This window comes from Diceros bicornis, chromosome 31, assembly GCF_020826845.1.
Source record: "Diceros bicornis minor isolate mBicDic1 chromosome 31, mDicBic1.mat.cur, whole genome shotgun sequence".
Taxonomy (NCBI): Eukaryota; Metazoa; Chordata; class Mammalia; order Perissodactyla; family Rhinocerotidae; genus Diceros; species Diceros bicornis.
Window position 1 is genome coordinate 17481201 of NC_080770.1, and position 24568 is coordinate 17505768.

The following is a 24568-nucleotide window of genomic DNA, read 5'->3' on the forward strand; positions in this document are numbered from 1 at the left end:
GCTAGGAATTAGAGGATATTGGATTTCGAGCCAGGAAGTCTGGCTGCAGACCCCAATAACTGTTATACTCTGCTGACTCTCAAGAACTAACCATGCTTACTCTCTCTTGCTTCAGGAAGAAAAATAAGGGGGTGGTATTAAATAATCTTTCTGGCTCTTTCCCAGTTAACAATGCCTTTATAATTATAAGCACCATATCATGTCATGTTCTATAGCCCCTTCATGGAGAATTGGCCACTTTTAGGTATGTAATCTTTATTAATTATTTAAAATTAATTGAAAGTGCACTTCATGAAGATGCCTTCTCTAAATTTATTTTTCCACTCCAAATTGAACCACAACTACATAACAAGGAGGGATCACCCTTATTAAAGCTAAAGACCAACATTCTAGACTCTTTGAGTGACTGGGCAGTGGCAGCAAACGTCTACATGAGAGATTCTCAAGGTGAGGGTGAACGTCATGAGTGTAAAGCCTCGGGTTTCCCAGAGCCACTTCTGTCCACTTGCAAATACTTCTCTCTGAAGTTTTTTTGCTCAAATCGTGTTGGATGCTGTGTTCTGTTTACTGAAATGAACATCATTACCATAAAGTTCTCAGTTAAATTACATGGCATGTTCATTGCTCACATTACCTCATTTCTCCACGGGGAAGACATAAGTGGAGATGTTAATTATTTTGACTGTTGATGAATATTTCAGTGAATAGATATTTATTAAAAACACCATACGAGAGTACTTGTCTATTATGACAATTACTATGATCTTACAAACTTAGAAAAACACAAAATAATTTTATTGATTTAGGTGATTTGTCTTGCATTTTTTTACCCTGGTCAATAAGTCTGAAGCCCTCATGTGCAGAATAGGAAAATGCAATAACCAAGGAAGCTCGAGTGGTAGATTTACAAAGATCCTTACAAAGTGACCATTTCCATCCTTGGTATTATAGCTATTAACAAGAGTCAGTGCAACATTGTCGTACCTGGGTATGTGTTACTGAAGGAAAATGTAGGATTTTCCATGAGAGTCTTTGTGATCACTTTTATTCTGTACAAACATTGGGGGATGCACTTCATGATATCTTATGTACTGTCTCAGTTGTATGTGTAATGTGATTGTTATTTCAGTATGACTTTTTACACGTTTCAAGGAACTTGAATTCATGTCATAGAGTTTTTTCTTAATTTTTGCAAGAGTTAAAAAGAGGTAGAGTTACAACAAAATCATTACGATCTAGGGATATTCGTCAACTTTGCTTTCATTATTGTCTCCCACCACACCAAGGAGCCCTTTAATACATTATTTTTCCACTAATCACCCCCAGTCCCAAACATTAACATTGAATACCACTGATATGTGTATGTATACAGAGCAGTATATATCTGTCTATCTCTCTTTCTATACATGGATAGATATATAGATATATAATTTACGTATTATAAATGGTCTGATTTTATACATAAAACACTAAGATTTTCTTTTGTGCCCCATGAACCAATTTTTGCTCTTTGGGTAATAACATACAAAACAAAGGAGATCCTGAGCTGAGTCTCAAGAGTTAGGTAAAATCTGGTGATATCAGGGCCATCTGAGGTAGACTAGAGTGCAGGAAAATGGACATACCTTTCAGGGAGAAGGAAGAGATTGAAAATGATCTTGAGTTTACAGGCACAGGTAGACAGATCCTAGTTTTACAAGAACATATGCCATATATCAGTTCCACTTCCCTAAATCCATTCAGCTCAGAAAAACAGATGACTGTCAATGACTGATGCTTTAGATTCTACATCACAAGGTATACTGAAATAGAAATGATAACAATTTCAAAGAAAAACAATGTTTAAGGAAATTATTTAAGAAAATTATAATTGAGCAAATATGGTAAAGACTTACAGAAAAAATAAAGGCTTTTCAAATACAAAAAGATTTGCAGAAAAACATTTAAAAATACGACTGCCTTTATATATAAGGAGCTTTATATTGATTTATATATGTAAAACATCAGTCACTTTCTTACTTCTGCCACATGTGTTTACAAGTTTGAGAGAAGGGGAAGAAGTATCAGCTGACTTGATGAGGGTGATGGAGAAATGGCAAAAGACAAATGCATTTTTATTTCCTTTACTTTAGATCTCATTTGAAGCTAAGCAAACACAATGTTAAAGAAAAACTACACAACAGTGACTGAATTTATTCTCCTGGGACTGACAGATCGAGCAGAGTTACAGACTGTCCTCTTTGTGGTTTTCCTAGTCATCTACCTTATCACAGTGATCGGCAATGTGAGCATGATTTTGTTAATCAGAAGTGACCCGAAACTTCACACTCCAATGTACTTCTTCCTCAGTCACCTCTCCTTTGTAGATCTCTGTTATGCCACCAGTGTCACTCCTCAGATGCTGGTTAATTTCTTATCCAAGAGAAAAACCATTTCCTTCATTGGTTGCTTTATCCAATTCCACTTTTTCATTGCCCTGGGGATCACAGATTATTATATGCTCACAGTGATGGCTTATGACCGCTACATGGCCATTTGCAAACCCTTGCTGTATGGTAGCAAAATGTCCAGATGTGTTTGCCTCTCTCTCATTACTGTTCCTTATGTTTATGGCTTTGCAAATGGTCTGGTACAGACTATCCTGATGCTTCGTCTCTCCTTCTGTGGACCCAATGAAATCAACCACTTTTACTGTGCAGACCCTCCTCTCTTAGTCCTTGCCTGCTCAGATACTCATGTCAAAGAAACCGCCATGTTTGTGGTGGCTGGTTCCAACCTCACCTGTTCTCTCACCATCATCCTCATCTCCTACATGTTCATTTGCACAGCCATTCTGCATATGCGCTCTGCTGAGGGGAGACGCAAGGCCTTCTCCACCTGTGGGTCCCATCTGACAGCTGTCACCATCTTTTATGGGACACTGTTCTGCATGTATCTGAGGCCCCCTTCTGAGGCATCTGTGGAACAGGGGAAAATTGTAGCTGTTTTTTATATCTTTGTGAGTCCTATGTTAAACCCTTTGATCTATAGCTTGCGGAATAAAGATGTTAAAACAGCAATCAGGAAAGTGATCCAAAAGAAATTCTTTGCTAAATAAAGTAGACATTTTGTTCACAGATATATAATAAATCTATATTATCTGACCAATTAATGAGCATTTTAAATTAACAAATCACTTTATTTTATTGAGTATTTCTGCCTTTTATAATTTGCATATGAGCCTTGGAAGAATGTGTCAAATTATTTACTAGATTTTACAATACCATCTCAGAGAATTAAAAAAAAATTGCTGCATAGAAATTCAAAGACCAGAAAGCATCATTATTGCTCTGTAAAGTCAATAAAGACCAGATGATTCCATCCATGATACCCATACTGGTACAAATGTGTAAAAGACAGAATTACCAAATGATGCTATGACAAATACTATCCATTAGATTTTTATAGTACTTAATAACTTCCAAACAATTTTCAATAAACTTGTCAACCATGGCAGGTGAATTTTTTTCCTTTTATACAAATTGTATACCAATGAAAAAGCTATTGGTATTCAGATTATTACCCTAAGAAATGTCTTTAGAATTCATAGGGTTTTCATGGAATGGCAAATTTCCTTTAGAAGATCTTTTTTTTTAACAATATTCATCCCCATCATAAAACTGGTTTTGTGGTTTCACCTGTTAATCTTTCTATAGAGTGTTTCCAACATACAGCTAAAAGTACAAAATTAAAGATCACTTATGTAAGCATAACTAATCATTATTCAGTTTTCACACAATGCCACGTCTGGTTCTGATATTTCAGATACACAGATATTCTCAAATTGAGTCCTCCCTGCCTGATTCTGTTCATCTCTCCATTTCCTGCATTGAAGTCTCACATGAATTTTATGTTATTTAACCTTATGTAGAGTTTTACTGGTGTTTATGTATCCACAGAATTATATAATATTATTTTGCTAGATTTAAATCTTGATGTAAATGAAATCACTCTACGTGTCCTTCTGCAATTTATTTTATTTTTCACTCAATATTGTTTGATTTAACCATGCTGATTCATGTAGCAGCGTTTTTCACTGATGTGTTCTATGCCAATATATAAATGTGCCCCAATAGATCTATCCGTTCTGCTATTGATGGATGAATACATTTTTCTTTTTCCTTGATAATATGAAATTCCAGCAATACACTCTTCTGCAAAATTCTGAATATGTACCAGTTCAAGAATTCTTCTCATGTGTATACTTAGGATGGTAAATTCTGAGTCATAAACTATGAACATCTTTAAATTTAGTAGATATTGCTAAATCCCTCTACCAATTTGTTCTCCTGCCAACGGAGTATGCGAGTGCCCTTGACTCTACAATCTTGTCAGTATAGTATATTGTCAGACATTTAAAATGTTTTCCAATCTGTTGGGTGCAAAATGGATTCTTATTTCTTGTTGAAGTTTTTGGATCATCATTACAAGTGAAGTGAAGTATTTTTAAATGTTTTGATGCTATTTGAAAATTTCTCGTTTTTTGTTCGGTTGTATGTTCATATTCTTTGTCCACTTTTCAACTGGGTTATTTTATCTTTATTTCCTACATTTGTAATAGCTCCTTATATATTCCGTACTAGGTACTAATATTTTAATGATATATGAAATGCATGTATCTTCAATTTGTAGCTTGTGTTTCATTTTTGCTCATGACGTATTTGGTGGTTGGTGCAGAAGTTTTTCATTTTAATGTAGTTCAAATTTATTAATCTTCTCTTTATCATTGTGCTTTGTATGCCTTCCCTAAACAATACATTCCTATTATAAAGACATTGTCTTATATTTTCTTTCAATGCTTGAAGTTTTGCTTTTGCATATTTTCTTTATTTTTCCTGGTACTATAAATGTTACAAAACAGACTAATCCTATTTTTTAATGAAAATAATCAATTTTTCACGGTTTGAATTCTCCCTACCTTTCTCCTTAAATTTTTAGTATAAACTCTGTCATGTACCGAGTTTTCATATATCTATCAGTCTGTTTCTGGGTTCTCTACTCTAGGACCAATTTGTCAATTTCTTCATCAATGAAAATATTTTTATAAAAATACCTTTACCACCCCTCATCTGGAAGCTTGAAACATTAGAGTATTTTCTTGAAGGAACTCTGAAAGAAATTACCATTAAACTGTATAGAAATACCTATGTCCTCTCCAGAGTCCATGTCCATCATTTCCTCAGAACAGACATGAAACCAACTTCATTGATCCAGTAGTGGTACCCCCATCACAGATATTCCTTAAGTATGGTATAATACATTTTGCAAGTTGTGTCAGTTCTGCATGCCTTGATCAGCCTTTCTTTCCTACTCAAACTGGGCCAATTCCCAAACCAGAAGCTGCCATATCCTGATTTAAGAGTTTACAGGGAAAGTAGCAACAGAAGTGAGGTGCTGTGTTATTTTACTCTCTAGGCATTCCAGGTGGTACATTTCCTGCTGGACAATTTGCACACGCACTCATGTTATGGCACCCTACTGCTCACCTTTGGCATTTTCTCCTGAGACATACAAGTTGTGGAAGACAATGGAGCTGAAAAATGCTCTCAGAAGAGACAGGAGCTGAGCAGAGCAAGGTTCTATTAGCTCAATCTGGTTGACATTTTTAGTTTTCAGATCTTCAGTGTCCCTACAAATGTCTTATTGTTTCATATAAAAACCAAGAGAGATGTTTGTGGATTTGTCTATTTCTCTTTGTAATTTTTATCTTTGAACATTGCCACTATATTGTTATATCTTGTCAAGTAATGAACTAGTATTTTCTTTTATCATTTTGTAGTTTCTACCCCATCTTTGATGATTAGAATCCAAAAGTCTATTCCATCCAGTATTCACGTATCTTCAGTAGTATTTTTCATTCTTTTTGGTTAGTTGATGCCTACCATGTGTACTTCTCCCCTTTGACTTTCAGGCTTTGAGTCCTTTTAATTACTGAGTTTCTTATTTTATTGTGAATATTGATATTTATTAATATTTTCTAACAGCTTATTTTGTACTTTTAAAATATTTTCCCTATACTTTTTCCCCTTTTCCTACCATAAATTATGTTTTCCAAGTTCCTTTTTATTTCTACTTCTTGTTGGATTATTACACATTCTATTTTCTATTTTAATAAATTTCATCAAATTTTGGTACTCATACTTGAGTTAACTAAGTTTCTGTTAATCAGTAGGTCTACTTTGCTATGGAATAGTAAATGGAACTTAGAATATTCTAACTCTGGTTACTTTTTGCTTCTATCTTATATGCTGTTATGTGGAAGTATAAAATAAATCATTGATAATAAATTATTATTTAATACTAGACTGTTGAAACATAATTATACATGTTATATATGATTGAAATTATAATTACATTGAATATTTATTTATTATCAATGTTCCTTTAAATTTAGCCACCTTTGTCAATGACTCACTGCTTTGTTTGGATCTCACTCTTCATGCTGGGCTTACTTTTATTCTTGTAATGGGTACTGTTAATTAGTTCTTTCCATGACAGTTTGTGGGAGATAACTCTCTCTGTTTTTATTTGTATGAACATGTCTTGTTTTAACTTTCAAGAGGAAATTGTATTAAAGTCTCAAACTGAGGCACATAAATTTACACCCTGTATCTCCAAAATATGTATACGCAATCCTTTCTGTTTTCAGTAGCATAATATGAACCTCAGCTAATTTCCCTGACAACAAGTTTATTGAATTTTCTGTTGATCTTCTTGGACAACATTTACAGACATGACACTATTGCAAAAGAACCATGAAGGGAAAACATTTTGCTCACCAGAGACAAATGTAAAGATATTTTCAGACCTGAGATGAAACTTACTCTAATTCAAGAGTTCTTATAGTAAAGATCAGGCAATCTATAAATACTTTAGATAGTGTATTTTTTTTTTTAATTTTTGGTAAGATTTTGAGTGTGTGCATTTTATTCATTGAAGATTCATAGTTTCAACAGTTTTATTAGATTTTTCATGGGAATCTTATAAAGAAAACAAGATTAAGAACCATTCTTACGATGAATTCTTGCTAAAAGTTTTTCCATAATTTTACTTCCTTTATTCTTCTGAAACAAAGTCTTTTCTCATTTACTTGTGATTGAATGGCCTACAGAATTCATCTAGACAGATAGCCCATTGAGCTGGGTCATCCTCTCGGACATTCCCACCAGAGCTGAGTCCTTGCTTTAGGGTTTCATTCTGCTTCTCCTTCTTTTCCTTCTAGTCTTTATTTTTGCAGGTGTTAGGGTGCTCCCCTTCTCCTTCCACATCCCCGTTGTCAGCTCTGAGAGCCTATATGTTCCACGAAAGGCTGTCTTCATGGACATGCAACTTGTGCTGTTGACAGGGCCCTGTTTTGAATGTCCCTCAAGCTTTGTTTAACCCTCTGCTGTCACAGTGTCGATATTCTTAGTCAAATTTTTGAACAAGGATCCCTTACATTTTGTTTTGCCCTGGACCCTGTATATTATGTAGCTAGTCCTAGTTGTGGGTTTCATAATTTGTAGCTTTCTACTGACCTTGAGCTACTCCTCTGTGAGTTCTTTCTCCATCAGGTAGAGGCTCTCCCTGGTTGTAAACAAGTAAACCCACAAGCGCCTTGTTCAGAAGATGTTCACCTTTTGCTTTGGCCTGACTCAGGCAGTCAGATTGGCTGTGGTTTCTTTCTCTGTAAACACATACTATTCAGTCCTTTTTGCCTCTTTACTTGTCAGTACCTCGGCTCTACTTCAACTGGATATTTCTGGATCCCACACAGGTCACTGAGCTGGTGAGTCAAGACCATTTCAGGTTCTACAGACAGTCATTAGTGACATGCAGCAGATGAGTCCTTCTGCAAATGGGCCCCTCAAATCTATTTTCTTGTTGTGTCAGTATAAATCTGGAATGCCCAAATCCTGATCTTCTTTTTTCCATTTTGCTCTGTTCTGGTAAACACCACCTATTTTTTCTCTGAAGTTTCCCAGATGCAGAAAAGCATGAAAATAACTTCTAAGCCACCTTGCTGCTGCCATACAAATAAATATTCTGTTTTCAGAGTATTTCCTGCTAGACACTTCTTGAAGAGAAGCCGCAACTAACCGCTGACTCCTGTTATCCAGGGAAGGCCATTGATATTCTTGGAAGGAAAGTCTTCGGTAGAGATGAAACAGACTTTCAGTGAAGTGAAACATTTGCATTTTAGGGAACATCTCAGCTGGATTTTCTGCACTCCTCTGCACGAACTCTGTACACACACGTCACTAGCAGTTCCACAGAAAGATCACATATGGCATCTTTGAATCGGTTCTTTGTCCTTCCTAGAACACCATTCTTAAAACAGCTTTATTGCTTGCTCTCTTCCTCCTTCAGCTTATTGCTAACAAAGTCACATTTTCCTGAGTTCTTCATTGATGTTACTATTTAAAATTTGAAGATCTTTCCTCCAAACTCCATTTTCTAATTTTTTTCCCGCAACAGTGCCATTTGAAACACCATTTATTTACTTAGAGTACTCTATGTCTCTGTCCACTAGAACATCAATGCCAGAAGGCAGGACGTTTGAAGGTTTTGTTCATTTTGGCATCTGCCATGTCTAATTACATGTTATGTTATGTATCAATAAATACTTGTTTTATGAATATCTAGATTGATGTCCACAGGATTTAAGCAGGATGCAGAATTGGTAATATTTTTCCTACTTACAAAAGGAGAAATAAAGTGACTCATGGTTAAGGATCATTATACGTTATCAATAACTATTATTATTGTATTCAACAAATGTTTATTAAGTACCTACAATTCTCGGTAAAAGAGACATAGGTGTCTAAAAGGCTTGTCACTGTCTTTCTAAAACTTATAATAAAGTAAGTTTTAGTGACTCATTATTAAAATAAGATAAGAATTAAGTAGGTTTTAAAAAACCTGAAGTTTGACAGAAGGGCACAAAGTAAAACCAACTTGAGAGAAAGGAAGAGGGAGGTTCAGCTCTAGCTGCCATGGGAAGGAGGTAAAATGCACAGGTATTGGAATACCTCTAATAGACACAAGTTGCAATTAATAATTTAAATACTAACTGCAAAACTTATTTCTTTTCTTTATCAACTGTATGTCATTGCTGTAGACTGTCCTCAAAATATTGTGCAAGAAGTCACTTGATCTGTCGATTCTTTTTTCATTTATTTCACATATGTTTATGGGACCATGGTGACTACGCCTTCTTAAAGTGCGATTCTGGGAACATTCTTGTAGTAGAACTACAAATTTGGGTTACAATTGTATTGATTTGAATGACATATGGAGGTTTAGAGAAAAATCATTTCAATAGTCAGTAATATGATGTGTACCTTCATGCTGCTTTATTTTCACTTGTTTCAACTGCAGGCACAGAGTCTCAGAAAATGTCCATCTCAAATGAGAGTGCAATAACAGAATTCATTCTCCTGGGGCTCACAGATCTCCCTGAACTCCAACCTCTCCCCTTTGTGCTGTTTCTGGTTGTGTACCTTGTGACTCTCTTAGGCAACCTGGGCATGATGTTATCAATAATACTGGACTCTCACCTTCACACGCCCATGTTCTTCTTTCTCACTAATTTAGCCTTTGTAGACTTGAGCTATACCTCAAACGCAACTCCTCAGATGTTGACTAATTTCTTATCAGAGAAGAAGACCATCACCTTCACTGGCTGCTTTACACAGTGTTGCATAGTCATCACGCTTCTCCTCACTGAGATTTAGATGCTGGCAGCAATGACCTATAACCGGTACGTGGCAATATGCAACCCTCTGCGCTACAGTGTGAAAATGTCCAGGCGTGTCTGCATCTGCTTGGCCACATTTCCTTATGTCTCTGGCTTCTCAGATGGACTGTTCCAGGCCATCCTGACCTTCCGCTTGACCTTCTGTAGATCCAGTGTCATCAACCACTTCTATTGTGCTGACCCACCACTCATTAAGCTTTCTTGCTCTGATACTTATGTCAAAGAGCATGCCATGCTCATACCAGCTGGCTTCACCCTCTCCATCTCCCTCACCATCATCCTGGTGTCTTATGTCTTCGTTATCAGTGCCATTCTCCAAATCAAATCAGCAGAGGGAAGGCACAAGGTATTCTCTACCTGTTGTTCCCACATGATGGCTGCTACTCTATTTTATGGGATGCTCCTCTGTATGTATGTAAGACCACCAATAGGTAAGCCTATTGAGGAATCCAGAATAACAGCTGTCTTCTACACTTTTGTAAATCCAGTGCTTAATCCATTCATCTACAGTCTGTGGAACAAATATGTAAAGCAGACCTTGAAAAATGTCCTCAGATGAAATATGGTCACTAAGATGGCAATGCCTCCAATTTCCAATAAAACATAACTGTAAACTGCTGGCTCAAATGTCTTTGCATTTGATATTGAGTTTTGTTATTTTCTACAGATGCTTCTCAAGTATCTCAGCTAAATCCTCAGAGCTAGGGAAAAATGAGCTGCACGTATTAGGCCAGGCCCTTGCCCCTCAGTGTGTGGTCCATGGAGCAGCAGCAACAACGTTACCTTACAGGTTGTTAGAAATGTAGCACCACGTTCTGCACCTCAGATCTATATTCACATCTGTATGTTAACCAAATCCTAGGGGATTTGAAAGCACATTAAATTTTGAAAAGTACTGCTCTAAGTGAAAATTCCCACTTGGTATGTCCTGGAATACTAGTGTGCTCCTATTGTTTGTAATGGGAAACAGGATAAACAGGCTCTCAGTTCAGTTCCTTGAGTTTAATCTATTCTTATTACCATCTATCTTTTGGGCTAGAGGTGTTTAAGAAACATCCTTCTCTACACCTCCCTGACTTGCTAAGTAAAGCCAGAAACTGTGGGTCATGATAGTGGTTTCCTGTTTCTTGTGAATGTGCTTATGTAATGGTCTGTATGGGAATGGGAAGAGAGAGAAATAGAATGATCCTTCTTTTCTAGACCTGAGTTTGTGCATCCAGTTTGTGGCCTGTGAGCTGTGGGGACCTACTTCCTTCCTCTGCCCTGCAAGCCTGGGTCTATAAACTCAGGTCTAGGAAAAGAATGAATGCTTTCTGCTTTGAAAAATTTAAGATTTACTTGGAATTATACTTTATCTTCTATTTTAGTTTTTTAAATGGAGGTTTGGAGTACAGATGTAAGTCTTGTTCCTTTTCCCATATAAATGTTTATACATTTCGCCTAAACACTGCCTTAGCTGAAAACCACTCATTTTGGTACTTTTTTTTTATCATTTAGTTGGCAACATTTTCTTACTTTCCCAGTGACGACTTCTTTAACCTATAGGCTGTTTAGAGGAGAATGTTTAACTGCCATATATTTGGTATTTTAAAAGATATTTTTTTGTAATATATTTGTAATTAATGTCTGTTGTTAGAAAACACGTGCCCTATGGTTTTAATCTTGAAAATTTATTAACTAATATTTTTTCCAGCTTTATTGAGATATAACTGGCACATAATATTGTGTAAGCTTAAGGTGTACAATGTGATGATTTGATACATATATATATTGTGATATGATTATCACAATAATGTTAGTTAACACATCTATCATCTTACACGAGTGCAGTTTTTTGTGTGTGGTAGTTAAAATATTTAAAATCTACCCTGTTAGCATTTTCAAGTATACAATACAGTATTACTAAATATAGTCACCATGCTGTAGATTAGGTCTCAAGAATTTATTCATTTTATAACTGGAAGTTTGTACCCTCTGACCAATGTCTCCCCATTTCTCCCACCCCCCAGCCCTTGCCAACCACCATTCTGCTCTCTCCTCTGTGAGTCTGGCTTCTGTAGATTCCACATAAAATGAGATCACAGAGTATTTGTCTCTCTATCTGACTTATTTCCCTTAGCATAATACATTCAACGATCATTCATACTGTTGCAAATGGCAATACCCTTCTTTTTTATGGCTGATTAATATTCATATGTATTATATATATATGCACACACACACACATATATATACACGTATATATACACCAGATCATCTTATCCATTCATCTGTCAAAGCACACTTAGGTTGTTTTATTGACTTGGCTGTGGTGAATAATGCTGCAATGGACTTGGGGTGCAGATATCTCTTTGAGATCATGATTACATTTCCTTCAGATATATATGCCCAGAATTGGGCTTACTGGATCACACGGGAGTTCTGTTTGTATTTTTTGAGGAACCTCCATACTGTTTTCCATAGTGACTGTACCAATTTATATTGCCATCAGCAGTGCACATGGTTCCCTTTTCTCCACGTTCTCCTCAGCACTTGTTATTGCCTGTCTTTCTGATAAAAGCCTTTCTAACAGGTGTGAGATTATATCTGACTGTGGTTTTGATTTGCATTTGCCTGATGATTGGTGATGTTGAGCACTTTCGTGTACCCGCTGGCCTTTTTTCTGTCTTCTTTGGAGAAATGTTTATTCAGGTCTTTTGCCCATTTTTTAATGATATTATTTGTTTTTTGTATTGAATTATACAAATTCTTTATATATATATATGGTTATTTTTTAATTGTATATGGTTTGCAAATAGGTTATGGTTTACAAATATTTTCTCTCAATATATATTAGTTTCCTTTTCATTTTGTTGATTGTTTATTTTGCTGTGCTGATCCTTTTAAGTTTGATGTTGTCCCTTGTGTCTAATTTTGCTTTTGTTGCTTATGTTTTTGATGTCATATACAAAAAGTCATTGCCAAGACCAATGTCAAGGAGATTTCTTCTTATGTTTTCTTCTAAGTACTTTATGGTTTCAGGACTTATGTTTAAGTCCTTAATCCATTTCAAGTTAATTTTTGTGAGTGGTAGAAGAGAGGGGTTCAATTTAATTCCTCAGCTTTTGATTACCCAGTATTCCCAACTCCATTCATTGAAGAGCCTATCTTTTCCACATGGAGTGTTTTGGGCACCCTTGTCAAATACTAGTTGACTGTATGTATGTGGGTTTATTTCTGGGCTCTCAATTCTGTTTCATCGGTCTATTTGCCCATTTTTTATGCCAGTACCATGGTGTTATGATTACTATAGCTTTGTAAAATAATTTGAAATCAGGAAGTGTGATTCCTCTGGCTTTGTTTTTTTCCCAAGATCACTTTGGTTATTCAGGGATTTTTGTGGTTCCATATGAGTTTTAGGATGGTTTATTCTATTTCTGTGAAAAATGCCATTGGATTTTTGATAGAGATTGAATTGAATCAATAGATGGCTTTGGGTAGTATGGATGTTTTAACAATTTTAACTCTTTCAGTCCATAAACGTGGGATATCTTTCCATTTATGTGTTTTTCAATGTCTTTCATCAATGGCTTATTGTTTTCTGTATACACATCTTTTAACATCTTAAATTTATTCCTGAGCATTTTATTGTTTTTGATGCCATTGTAAATGAGATTGTTTTCTTTCTTTCTTTTTCAAATAGTTCATTGTTAGTATATTGAAATGTAAATGATTTTTGCATGTTGATTTTGTACCCTGCAACTTTGCTAAGTTTGTTTATTAGTTCTAACAGCTTTTGGTTGGAGTTTTTAGGGTTTCCTACATATAAAATCATATCATCTGCAAACAAAGACAATTTTGCCTCTTCTTTTTTGATATTGGATGCTCATTTCTTGCGTAACTGCTCTGGCTCAGACTTCCAGTACTATGTTGAATAGGAGTGGTGGTAGTGGCACCCTTTTCTTGTTTCTGATCTTAGAGGAAAAGCTTTCACCCTTTCACCATTGAGTAGGATGTTAGCTGTGGGGTTGTCATATATGACCCTTATTATGTTAAGTTTTTTCTAGACCCAATTTTTAGAGAGTTTTTATCATGAAAGGACATTGAATTTTCTCAAATGATTTTTCTACATCTATTGAAATTATCATATGATTTTTATCTTTTATTATATTGATGGATACATCCATTTCTTCATAAACAACTACTCCCTGTGGAGACAGTGTGCAATAATAGATAATGTGGTACAAATGAATCTGAAACTTGTTTCTAAAATTTGATATGCGTCCTTTTGGAAAGTGATTTAACTTCTTTGATTCTGCACTTACACTTGTTTGGTAATAATAATAAAACATAATTGGAGTTTAAAAACTTTATTAATATGTAATTTACATGCAATAAAATGTATCTAATTTAAGCACAGTTCAATGTGTTTTGACAAATATGTACACCTATATAACCACCGCCACAATTGAGATGCAGAACATTTTCATCACTCCCAAAATTTCCTTTTTAGCCCTTTGCAAACAGTTCCTTCCTGGCATACCCAGCCCTTGCTAATCACAGATGTGATTTCCCAATTATATTTCAAGTAAATGGAATCAAACCATATATAGTCCTTTGACTGTAAACTTTTTGACTTAGCAAAATGTTTTTGAGAATCATCCAGTTGTTGTATGGATCAGTAATTTGATAAATTTTCCATTATTGAATGGGATTACATTTTAAAGATATGTCACAATGTATTTATTCATCCGTCTGTTATTAAAATCTGGGTTGTTTCATTAAGTATCAGACATAACTATGGTGTTTTTTTCCTTATTGTTTTTGTTTTTTGTTTTCTTTGTGTGTGTCAGGGAGATTGTCCCTGAGCTAACATCTGTGCCAATCTTCCTTTACTTTGTATGTGGGATGCCACCACAGCATGACTTGATGGGTGGTGTGTATGCCTGCACCGAGGATCCGAACCTGCGTACTCTAGGCCGCCAAAGCAAAGTGCATGAACTTAACCACTATACTACCAGGCCGGCCCCAATGATGGTGTGATTTTAAGGGCAAAAGAAGTGTCTTCCACTAAGCCACATAAATGCACACAGGACAAATATGATTACAACAATTACAAATCATGACTTTCTATCTTCATATATATAAGATGCGTTATTCTCTCTTTCTCACCTGATCAAGGCATTGTGGATATAAATTCATCACCTATGAGTTACAGTGCTAGACTTTTGTAGGCAGAAATGATCATTTCCTGTGTTGTGTTCCTGTTCTACTTTGTAACTAAAATTTTCTATGTATCTCACAGTCTATTCAACACTGTGGTCTAAAAATTTTAAATAAAGTTGTGAAGTTGGGATAGGGTTTAGAAAATAATAAGAAGGTTATGTTTTTTGGTAAACCATAGAGCATTTGCCCCTTAATGGAAGAAGTTGCTACTCAGCTTCAGTCATTTGTTTCCATGCCAGAACGCAAGCCAAGTGAAGTCAGATTATTTTGATTTTCAGGAGAATTTAATAATATTGTAATTAATGAAAAATTTGTGAATTTTAAAACACCACTTGAAAGAAAGAAAACACATTTGTGGAAGAAATTATGCTCTATTTTTAATCAATAAATTCATTCAATAAATATTTGTGGGGCACTTAGCATGTTTCAGTCACTGTATCAACATAACAAGGTAACATCAGTGAGGCCAATTATATGGTGAGCAGGATAATTTAGGTAGAGAAATGCCTCACTCAGGAGTTGACATTTCAGCTGATATCTAAATGATGGGTAGGCAATAACTTGAGAGAGTTTGGGAGAAATAATATTCAAAGCAGTGACAAGGCCTCTAGGAAGGTTTTGAGTTTGGAAAGAAGTTGCCAGAAGACGAATACGGCCAGACCAGTGGATGAGGGAGAGAGTGACAGAGAATGTAAAGGTAGACCATAGTAAGAACTTTGATTTCAGTATATCATTTGGAGAATGTGCCACCACCACTGAAGCAGTCACATGTCTCTTGCCTTCACATTTAGACCAAGAACTATTTAAGCACATGGATCATATCACTTTTATCCTTGTATCTGTTGGATGAGTGGATAACTGGATAACTGGTAAATGGGAAGAAAAGGTAGACATACCATTTTCACCTTTACCATTTATGGTCTAATAAATAACATGTTATTAATTACATACTCACCAGGTTTTCCATAAAATATTACTTTCCATCACCTGGACCTAACATCTTGAACTAACTCTACTAAACTCATTATGATGTCTTCTCCAAATGATTTTACTCACTGGGTTTTATAATTTAATCACTTTGTTCTAGATATGAAAGTCTTTTTAGCAAACATTCACTCAATAGTAATTTTGCGGAAGGTACTATACAAAACACAATTCAGACTGGGAAGATATCACAGAAACATCAAAGTCCACGAATTATGTCATTATTTTATGTCCTTATTGAATGTTCTATGGATTTGATTGGAATAAGTGGTGATCCATAATGCTAAAATCCCATGAGAATAAACTCCTGATCACCCAAAGCAATCAGCTCAAAATGATTGCAAACTGATACAATCACATTGTATAAATCCCAAGACTTGAACGAGTTTGAGTTTACATAAATTACTATTTCCCTGGAGTTTTCTCTATAGTAACATTGTGATTATTTCTTCAGGGTGTGTTGAAAAATGCTTTAGGGATAAAAGCTCCAAATTATAAGTTGAGCATAAATCATTCCCAGCAACTCATCAGTTGGACCACTAGTGTCGCAGAGAGAATCTTTCCTGGGGTCAGGTAGGAATGAAAATTCTGACTTCTGTACTTGCGTTTTCTGTTCTTGTTTCAGTTTTGGATCTTCATCAGTTGGAGTCAAGTGACAACAAAAGCAGCTTTGAACGTGAGCTTAATTTCTTAGCCAGTTAAAATAAGTCACTAGGTATTTCTTATTTAGATTGGTGACTAGAAAATAGATTTCTGTGTTTACACTAATCATTTTACTTTACAAATAGCATTCTCCCTATTCATTCAATAATTTAACATATGTTGAATAACCATATTGGAGTAAACATTTGACAACCTTATAAAATTTTTTAGAATAACATCTGTTGAAAGAACAGTCCCCATCTCCCCCCAAAAAATCTTTACCAAATAATTTAAAAGGGAGACAGACAAATTCAATCAGAAATTATATGCATTCTAGCAAAAATAAAACTCTCATAAAACTTTATAAATCTGTCTTTAAACTATTGGGGAACAAAACACTGGGGGCAAATTTGATATTAACCTAAAAGATACATGACTGTTAATAATGAGTGTAGGATTTATAACTGTATAAATAATGAATCAGAATATTACAAATGATGAGCATTTTAGAAATCATTTAGTCAAAGTCTAATATTGAATAGATGAGGGCTCAAGTCCACAGAAAGAAAGTCACTATATCAAGGTAAAAAGACTATTTCTAAATGAAGACTTAAAGGAGTTTTTACTGATATAACATTGGCTAGTACAAAGCCATAAAGTGTAGCATTATCTATAATTTAGGTTCATGCATTGTAATCAGGTAATGTACTCTGCCTTTATATTTGTGAGACAGTGGAATGGGAACTCAAGAGAAGGGGAAGATGCTGGAGATCATGATGGCCAAGTAGACAGGAAGGTGGTCTTTCCTGGGAAATTAATATTCACATGAGATGCCTGGCTCCACCAATTACACAACTTATCTACCTTTTTCTTCATTTCCTACCTTAAAGTATCATCATTTACCCAGCTATTCTTGCAGACTCATGTATGTCTTAATGACACGTTGAGGCTGTTTCTAGACTGAATTACTGAAACTAAATCCAGTAACCCCTATTTCTATTTTCTGTAGTTCTTTCCTTGGCTTTAATATTCCTTAGTCTCCCTCTCAATCCATTTTATGTGACTACAACATGGTGACCTTATGCACATGGAATAGTTAGTAAATGTGACAGCAGTTCAATGTTATCCTGCTACCTCAGGTGTTTGCATTTGACCCAGAGCCTGAAGAGGGCAAACTTTTCCCCAAAGGAACATGTCAACAAGCAGTATTTCAGGTACCAGTGACACTTGTAGAGATGAGCTTTGCACTTTTATTGATTGATTGCTTTTATTATTATTTTTTGAGTGAGAGAATGAGAAATTCTTGGAACTCCAAATTTTCAACAATATTTATCATGTTTCTCAATTTACCATAATTGGCACCTCTGATTTTTTGCTCAATAATCCCTACCAGATTACCAATAATGCTTTGTTTTCTTGCATGTTTACATAATAATAAATAAACATATATGCATATCAATATCCTTATGAATTAACCTCATCTGCATGAACAAATCTGTGTTGTCTCTATTATCTAGTTTATCTATGATCATTCCAATCCTGAAGAAAGCAATTCGACAATATTGAGCCAGTGAAACCTTATGTAGAGTTTTATTTCATCTATATTTCTTGAAATAAAGAATATAGACTAAAAATCTCATTGCTACCTACACAGACTCCTAATTACCCAGAGATTTCAAACTGGACGTCTATGTCAAAGGGAAACCCATGTTTAGAAGGATGCCTGGTTCACCTACCTCACTGAAATTTAATTACTTTTCTGTGTGATATTCCTTATACGCAAGCAAAATATTCAGGACTATTAAAAACTCATTCATCAATCTCTCCAATAATTCAATTACTTTGCATTCTATATTGGAATAGGAATTAGAAAATGATAAGAGTCATGGAGGATAAATTTTGTTACTGCTTGCATAAATGTAAAATATGTAAACAACCTTTCTAACTACAGGGCACACTGGATGCAGTAAAAATTAAATAGAAAGCTATCAAAGCCATTTCCCACAGGCGTTAAACATGAGTCTTGGACACATCCCAGCAGTGCAAGCTCTACCAACTTTTGCTTCTAGAAACAGAAATAATCTTCAGTTGAATTTCTAGGAAGTATTCCAAAATCATTCAGATGCTTACTTCCAGTGGAAAAAAAAGCTTTAGCTCTAATGCAGCAAGTTTGAATTTATCATAGGGATCTACCAAAAATATGTAAAATTTGACAACAGTATTTGTCATATGCACATTTCAGATCTCAAATATATTTTTTAATTGAGATATTGAGGATCATGTTTCTCAGCTACTTTTAGCCTTCACAACGTGAATCAGGCAAGAAACTCCATGAGAGCGGTCTTAGGAACAGGGTCATGGATGGCAAGATAGGGCTGAAAAAAGAGGGGAGGAGAAACTAGAGAGGTATGATTTTAAGAAGCACAAATATATTAGTAGCAATTTCAACACAGAAAAATTAAAATGTGTGCATATTATATGAGAGTATATAAAATATTTGGAGCTTGTCTCATGGTATATCCACATGTATGTTAATTTACCATACTCCTTATTCCAAATATGTGCTTAATAAGCAACGGTATTATTTGTTTGATACGATATGATGAGCAAACAGGGACTAGGATTTAGGGTCCAGCTGTATAGATTATGCATTTGAGGGTAGAAAAGATTTGTGACCATCTGTGATTCATGTACAGAGCTCTGGTGTCACATTGTATTCTATATCCTTCAGAACTCATATTTTTTCTTCTTGTTTCTATTGTCTTCCCATTTATGACGTCCCTCTTCCATGCTTAGTATTTCCTCCAAGCAATTTTTTTGGGAGGAGCATGAATCAATGATAAATCCAAAAGAACTTTAGTACATTACCAATGGCACTTCTGAATGAAGGTGGTTTTCCAAGTAGTGCAGAATCTCTCTTACTTCCTTGCATTTTGTTTAACTGTTGAGGTGCAAGGATTCTCGAGATCTCTGGTGCTCAGTGTGGAATTAGGGATTCTTAGCCTAAAGAGAACACTTGAGATGCTCTAGGCTCTTTGGACAAGTAAACTTAAGAAAGACTACATGTTCTTGCCCACCTTCGGCAGCTTCACAATGCACATGGGCATATAAAAGGCTCTTAGACTTCCTGCAACAGAGATGGCCATTTTCCCTTTATTTCTTTTTCAAAACTCAGCATTATCCAAACTAATTTTTACCACAGACCTATTCTGTTGCTTGGTATCCAATTGCTCTGCTGAACACAATCTTTAAAATACTAATCTAAAAACTCACGTGAAAGCAAGCTTAACATTTATTTTTGCCCCATTTTCCTCATTTCTAATTGTACTTGCTCTGTGCCAGTCGCAGGATTCCTCTAAAGGTAAAATAAAATAGAATAGTAGAATTGCTTTGAAAAACTGAAGTTCCCATGTGCATGGAAGGAAGTGCTGTTATAAAATATAGTCTTTCCTTCCTCAACTGTAGAGTGTGTTTGCTGAACTTATTTAAAGGAAAGGGTAGGAAACAGGCATCTTAAATTCTGATCTCTTTTATTGTTTTTATTGTCTTTATTTTTGTCTTTATTAGTTAAATGTAATATGAAGACCAGACAGATGTTAGTGTTGAGAGCATGTTGTTGTTTGTGCTGTGGAGTGGATTGCAGCTCCTAGTAACCCTGTATTCAGCAGAGTAGAATACAGGGTCTTTTTGTGCCATCCGTTCACCTCTCAGCGCTGTATCAGACAATGCTCACCTGCTATTCCAAGGGTTTTCATTGCCTTTTTTTCTTTTTCTTTTCTTTTGTAAGTAGGTGGCTAGGTTCTTTTTCCTAGTCTATCTTAGTCTGGAAGCTCTGCTGCAATCCATCCACCTTGGGTGACCCTACTGGTATTTGAAATACCAGTGGCATAGCTTTCAGCACCATGGCAGCATGGTAAGACAACTGACAGACAGGTGGTGTGGTTGCCTGAGCTGGGAAGGAACCCAGGCCATGGCAGTGATAATGGCAGATCTTAACCACTAGGTGAACAGATTTAAAGGTTAGATGAGTATCTTTATGTCATTAAAATGGAAGATTTGTGTACACCAAAGTGAATATTTTGCAAAAAACTCATCCTTCTGGTGAGTGAGGAAAGAGCACTTTTGCTATTGACATAAATCCTGATTCTCTATTATTGTATTTTCCTCCCAAAGGTCAAAGTTGTAGATTTAAGCCCTACAGACTGCTTCTATTTCAATGTAACAGGGAGTGTTAGTTCTAATTCATCACCATAACTGGGGTGTAACACTCATACACATACTGCAAACAGAGACAAATTCAAAAATAAGCTACCTTATAGCTTTCAGGAGTGTCCACACTTCTCGGCCTGTGATAGGGATTTTCAGTTTGTTTGACTGCTTGCCACTTCTTAAACGTTTTGACACAATAGAAAATTCATCCCTGCATCTATGCGTCATATCTTGGTTTCTCTAGAAAGCCTCCCATCTCTGCATGTAATGATACTCTATCTGGAAGCCCTCCCTACCCTTGTCTTTCTAGAGAATCTTAGTTATCCTTCAAGTCCCAGTTAAAGGTTATCATTCTTTGACGCCTATCCTGATTCTTGAACACAATTGGTTACTTTGTTCAAATTTTTATTGAACTAATCACTTTGAACCTTAATTTTCTCTTTGTAAGTCTCCCTTACCATGGAAATACCGTCCAGATCTTTGAAGACACGCACTGTTACCAGTAATTTTTATTTCCCTAGCAAAGTGACTTGCACACATGTAGTGTCCAATGCTGTCTGTGTGCAAATGTTACCTCATTATAATGACTAAATCCTACAACATCCTGGAAGCATCACAGAGTCAAAGTAACTAGCTTTTGAGGGTACTTGATTCAATCTCCAGGAACAGATTAGATACTGGAAATACAGTTGGTGAAATTGGCATTGCATGGAATTGTTATTTGCATCTCAGTGGATTAAGCCTATAGGCTACGTTTGTTACGCTTTGATCAAAGATAGGTTTAAAAATTGTATTATTTGCCAACCCTGTATTTGGTAAGATTCTCATAAAAATAATGAATTCTGATACCTCTTTAAAATTGGAAGCTCTTAAGATCTTGGAACACAGAACCCATGTTACCGTATAGTAAAAATTCAACTAGCCTGAGTGGCTGCTGACTTCTAGCCTAGGAACCACTAGTCACTGCAGCTCACTCTTATACCCAGCCCATTTCTCTCCTTTTTGTCATCTAAATGGACCCCCTAGGCATTTGAGTTTTGATCCCTTATATTATCACTTATAAAACAACACATGACAATATTGAGAATCCATAATGAAAATATATTCTCCAGACTCCTGGCATAATAATTTCTAATTTGATTCATTCATTAAAATTGATGTTATCTGAATTAATAATGTTATCAGAAAGCATAATTCTTTCATTACAGATAGCATTATTTGAACTCTACACTAAGAATAATTCTCTCTCTCTTGATTAGTTTTCGTTTTATAACTTCTAAACTTTATGTTTATAATTTTGTAATGAGGAAGGTTGGAGTATTTACATATGCTACTACAAAGCTTAGAGGCAAATTTGTGTTTCACCAGCAGCACAAATGTCCCAAATTTTGTTACATGCTATGAACTCCTTAAATGCTTTCTGGGATAAATGAAAAAAAAAAAAAAGTAAATGGATAATCAACCAAAACTATGATCTAAGTTTTGGCCACTTCTCTTTTTTCTTATCCGTGCCACTCTTATTTTATTGATACAAACTCTTCTGAATGAAAATTCCATCATCAGTAATTCACAGAGGGCTTTGTTATTCTCAAATTTAGTGTTCTTATCATTGGTTTTTTGGCATAGGAATACCACAATCTCCTATAATGTATGGGTATAGCACTAAACATACCCCAGAGAATTTCCTTCAAGCCCCTATAATTTTGGGCTCTCTAATATATCAAGTAGGGAGTGCAATTCCCAAAGGTTGAAATTTTAAATATGCAAACACGATTAATGACTGCAAAAATGTTTTCAAACACATGTCACCATTTTGTTCAGGACCATTCCTGGGCTCAGTGATTATGCCAATGATTTTATAGTGAACTGTAGGTGGCAGTTGGTAGTACAATCCATTTTTAGACAAACTGTAGATCATAATTTCCTCAGTCCAAAACAAGTTGGTGTCACAGGAGCCATTCTCTTTGGGAACCATCTTCACATTATACACCTAGCTAATAGGCGCCATGACTTTCTTAAAGTTCCAGCTCCTACAGTCTCAGACTCTGTCTAATAATAGCTGCGTGTGAAGGTGACTGAGAGTGGAAGAAAAAGAGAGAAGGAAAATGAGAGAAAGAGAGAGAAGAAACGTGATCGGCTTCTCATTCACTTCTCAATTTTTTTTTTTTTTAATTCATCTAAGTGAACAATGCTGACATCTAAGAAAATGGTCAAAAGAAATTCAACCTTGGTGACTGAATTTGTTCTCTTGGGATTGACAGATTGTCCGGAGCTTCAACTCATCCTCTTCATGTTGTTCCTGGTGATCTACTTGATCACTGTTGGAGGGAACCTCGGGATGTTGGTATTGATCAGGGTAGATTCACGCCTCCACACCCCCATGTACTTCTTTCTTGCCAGTTTGTCGTGCTTGGATTTGTGCTATTCCACTAATGTGACTCCCAAGATGTTGGTGAACTTCTTATCAGGGAAGAAAACCATTTCCTATGCTGCTTGTTTAGTCCAGTGTTATTTTTTCATTGCCATGGTGATTACTGAATATTACATGCTAGCTGTAATGGCTTATGATAGGTACATGGCCATCTGTAACCCATTGCTTTATAGCAGCAAGATGTCCAAAAGGGTCTGTATTCTCCTGATTGCTGGTCCATATGTCTATGGGTTCCTTAGTGGCCTGATGGAAACCATGTGGACTTACCGCTTGACCTTCTGTGGCTCCAATATCATTAATCACTTCTATTGTGCTGATCCGCCCCTCATCCGACTCTCCTGCTCTGACACTTTCATTAAGGAGATATCCATGTTTGTGGTAGCTGGATTTAACCTCTCTAACTCCCTCCTCATAATCCTCATCTCCTACATCTTCATTCTCATTGCCATCCTGAGGATGCGTTCTGCTGAAGGCAGGCACAAAGCGTTTTCCACCTGTGGGTCCCATCTGGTGTCAGTGACTGTGTTTTATGGGACCCTGTTCTGCATGTATGTTAGACCTCCCACAGACAGGTCAGTGGAGCAGTCCAAAGTCGTTGCTGTCTTCTACACTTTTGTAAGCCCTATGTTGAACCCCATCATTTATAGTCTGAGGAACAAGGATGTGAAACAAGCTTTTTGGAAATTGATCAGAAGAAATGCACTTTTCAAGTAAAATCATAGTGTATCTTTATTGAGAAATTAAATAAAAATATATTTATAAGAACTGGATCCAACTTTAAATGCAATCAAATTAAAGTCAATTTTTTCTTTTTATAATTTTTATTTATTTTTTCCCCCCAAAGCCCTAGTAGATAGTTGTATGTGATAGCTGCGCATCCTTCTAGTTGCTGTATGTGGGACGTGGCCTCAGCATGGCCGGAGAAGCGGTGCATCGGTGCGCACCCGGGATACGAACCCAGGCCGTCAGCAGCGGAGCTCGCGCACTTAACCGCTAAGCCACAGGGTCGGCCCTAAAGTCAATTTTAAATCCATGATGAAAAGCTATCATCTAACAAGAAAACATTAAAGACATAGGTATAAAAGTTTATAGTTTTACATGTGACATGTGAGTACATTGTGTATATAAAGGGTTGGGAGTTATATATGTAGGTATAGTGGATAATTTCTCTTCCTTAGTACACTATTACATTTATAACTTTATATATTACTTTTACCTTATAAAAATTATATGTTCTTTTAGCAAAACATTTGTTCTCTCAAAGAGTATTAAGTAAAAGAGTAAAATATTTCCTTTTCTTTCCTTCACCCTGATCTTCC

The 24568-nt window shown here is 35.8% G+C and overlaps 3 protein-coding genes across 3 annotated transcripts; all 3 read left to right on the plus strand.

Moving 5' to 3' along the window:
- Positions 1-2158: 2158 nt before the first annotated feature.
- LOC131395614 (olfactory receptor 5M5-like) lies at positions 2159-3097 on the plus strand. Its single transcript, XM_058527471.1, has one exon. The coding sequence runs from the start codon at positions 2159-2161 to the stop codon at positions 3095-3097; it is 939 nt and encodes a 312-aa protein (XP_058383454.1).
- A 6319-nt stretch (positions 3098-9416) lies between these two features.
- Positions 9417-10337, plus strand: LOC131395615 (olfactory receptor 5M11-like). Its single transcript, XM_058527473.1, is given in 1 exon segment — positions 9417-10337. A coding segment is annotated over 1 exon segment (921 nt).
- A 12669-nt stretch (positions 10338-23006) lies between these two features.
- LOC131395616 (olfactory receptor 5M5) lies at positions 23007-23963 on the plus strand. The gene has a single exon (XM_058527474.1). It carries the CDS (start codon positions 23007-23009, stop codon positions 23961-23963), a length of 957 nt encoding a protein of 318 aa, XP_058383457.1.
- Positions 23964-24568: the final 605 nt, after the last annotated feature.

Excerpts from the sequence above, each read along its gene's own strand:
- LOC131395614 (XM_058527471.1), top strand. The coding sequence starts at position 2,159 with ATGTTAAAGAAAAACTACACAACAGTGACTGAATTTATTCTCCTGGGA.
- LOC131395616 (XM_058527474.1), top strand. The coding sequence starts at position 23,007 with ATGCTGACATCTAAGAAAATGGTCAAAAGAAATTCAACCTTGGTGACT.